Source organism: Squalius cephalus, assembly GCF_949319135.1.
Source record: "Squalius cephalus genome assembly, chromosome: 13".
Taxonomy (NCBI): domain Eukaryota; kingdom Metazoa; phylum Chordata; class Actinopteri; order Cypriniformes; family Leuciscidae; genus Squalius; species Squalius cephalus.
In genome coordinates, this window is record NC_137134.1 from 32,932,945 (window position 1) to 32,934,602 (window position 1,658).

Below are 1,658 nucleotides of genomic sequence, written 5' to 3' on the forward strand. Positions count from 1 at the left end.
ATCAAAACTAGCTTTCCTTTTTGCTGCAAAGGCTATCATTACCCCCTCTTATATATGCTTTAAAGGAGTCCCATATAATACAGATATTTGGCTTATCTTGAGGATGAGGTTGCTGCACATTAGTTAAAATAAAAATATTAATTTGTTCTTATAAGCAACAAATTCCATATCCATTAAATATTTCCTTCTATGCTGTAGGGTGTTTTCCTTCGGAGTCATGGTGCAGACAACTGAAGCATGATCAGATATCATAATATTGTCAATTTCACATTATATACAATTAGAAATACAATTCACAGAACATTCCTAGTCCTACAATCCAACAAGAGATTTATAATTAAGTTGTTTATCTCTTCTTCAGGTGCACCTGATGGTGACAGAGTGTCAGTGTCAGTGATGGAGGGAGATTCAGTCACTCTACACACTAATACCAAAAACCCACAAGAAGACAGAATTATCTGGTATTATAATGGCATCCGCATCGCTCAAATCAATAGAGATCAGAGTAAGATCTGTACAGATGTTCAGTGTGAAGAAGTTACTGAGAGATTCAGAGGCAGACTGAAGCTGGATAATCACACTGGATCTCTGATCATCATGAACACCACAACTGAAGACTCTGGAGTTTATCAGCAATCTATGAAAATCAAAAGGGACACATACTTCAATGTGTCTGTTCATGGTGAGTAATTTACAAATGTTTTAATTCAGGTTACATGCATTTAAATCACATCATTAATGTGTTTATTATGCAGAGTTGCTTTTTCTATTTAAAAGTACCTGCAAAAAGAAAAAGTACAGATTTATTTTAAACTGATTTGTCTGTCCATTGGTGAGTCGTTAGTATTATTTTTGTTCTGGGCATTTTCTCATCGTGGCATTTCCGACCACCTTTCCTTATCCTCTGATTAAATTCCTCTGTTATTTCATACGCATTGTTTATTAGTTCACCGAGGTTCAAAGTGATGGGGATTTGATTTAAAATATTACATACAATATACATACATTGTGTTTATTAGCACAAAATATGGATAAATGTTGCTGTCAGACTGACAGTCAAGAAAATGTCAAATAATTTGTCAATTTGATCACAATCAAATATTTTAGATTTTTTTCAGTAAGTGCTTAGTGAAAATATAATGCAGTCATTTATATATTTTTAATCCAGCAATTTCAGTTGAAATTTCTATTTTTTTTAAAAAAATAGAAGTCTTAATGAATAAAGATAGACATTTCTTACAATTCACTTGACTATTTTTTATTGTTTGATGTTATTCCTACAGATTTTCTCCAGATCTAGGAAATTAACAATTGTTATAGAGTTTCTTCCCCAAAAAGCTCCTCCAGCATCTGTTGGTTTGTGTTTCAGGTGTTTCTGCTGCTGAACGAGATCAAATGAGGAGAAAGACAGTGAAAGAGGGAGAATCTGTTACGATCCTAGTGTAAGAAAACCGAATGATGTGATAGCGTGGCATTTTAATGACGTTCTCATCGCTAAAATCACTGGAGATCAGAGTCAGATCTGTACAGATGTTCAGTGTGAAGAGAGATTCAGAGACAGACTGAAGCTGGATCATCAGACTGGATCTCTGATCATCATGAACACCAGAAACACAGACTCTGGAGAATATACACTACTGATCAACAGAAGCAGATTC

General features: G+C 34.3%; 1 protein-coding gene across 1 annotated transcript in view; it reads left to right on the top strand.

The window, feature by feature from the left end:
* LOC307169645 (uncharacterized protein) overlaps nucleotides 1-1,446 on the top strand; it is a gene marked incomplete at its 3' end in the record, with an annotated part of 34,522 nt that extends 33,076 nt beyond the window's left edge. The window contains exons 8-9 of the mRNA XM_079890373.1: nucleotides 362-682; nucleotides 1,370-1,446. Of these exons, the coding sequence (XP_079746499.1) occupies nucleotides 362-682; nucleotides 1,370-1,446 (398 nt within the window). The remainder of the gene's footprint in view (nucleotides 1-361; nucleotides 683-1,369) is intronic.
* Nucleotides 1,447-1,658: the final 212 nt, after the last annotated feature.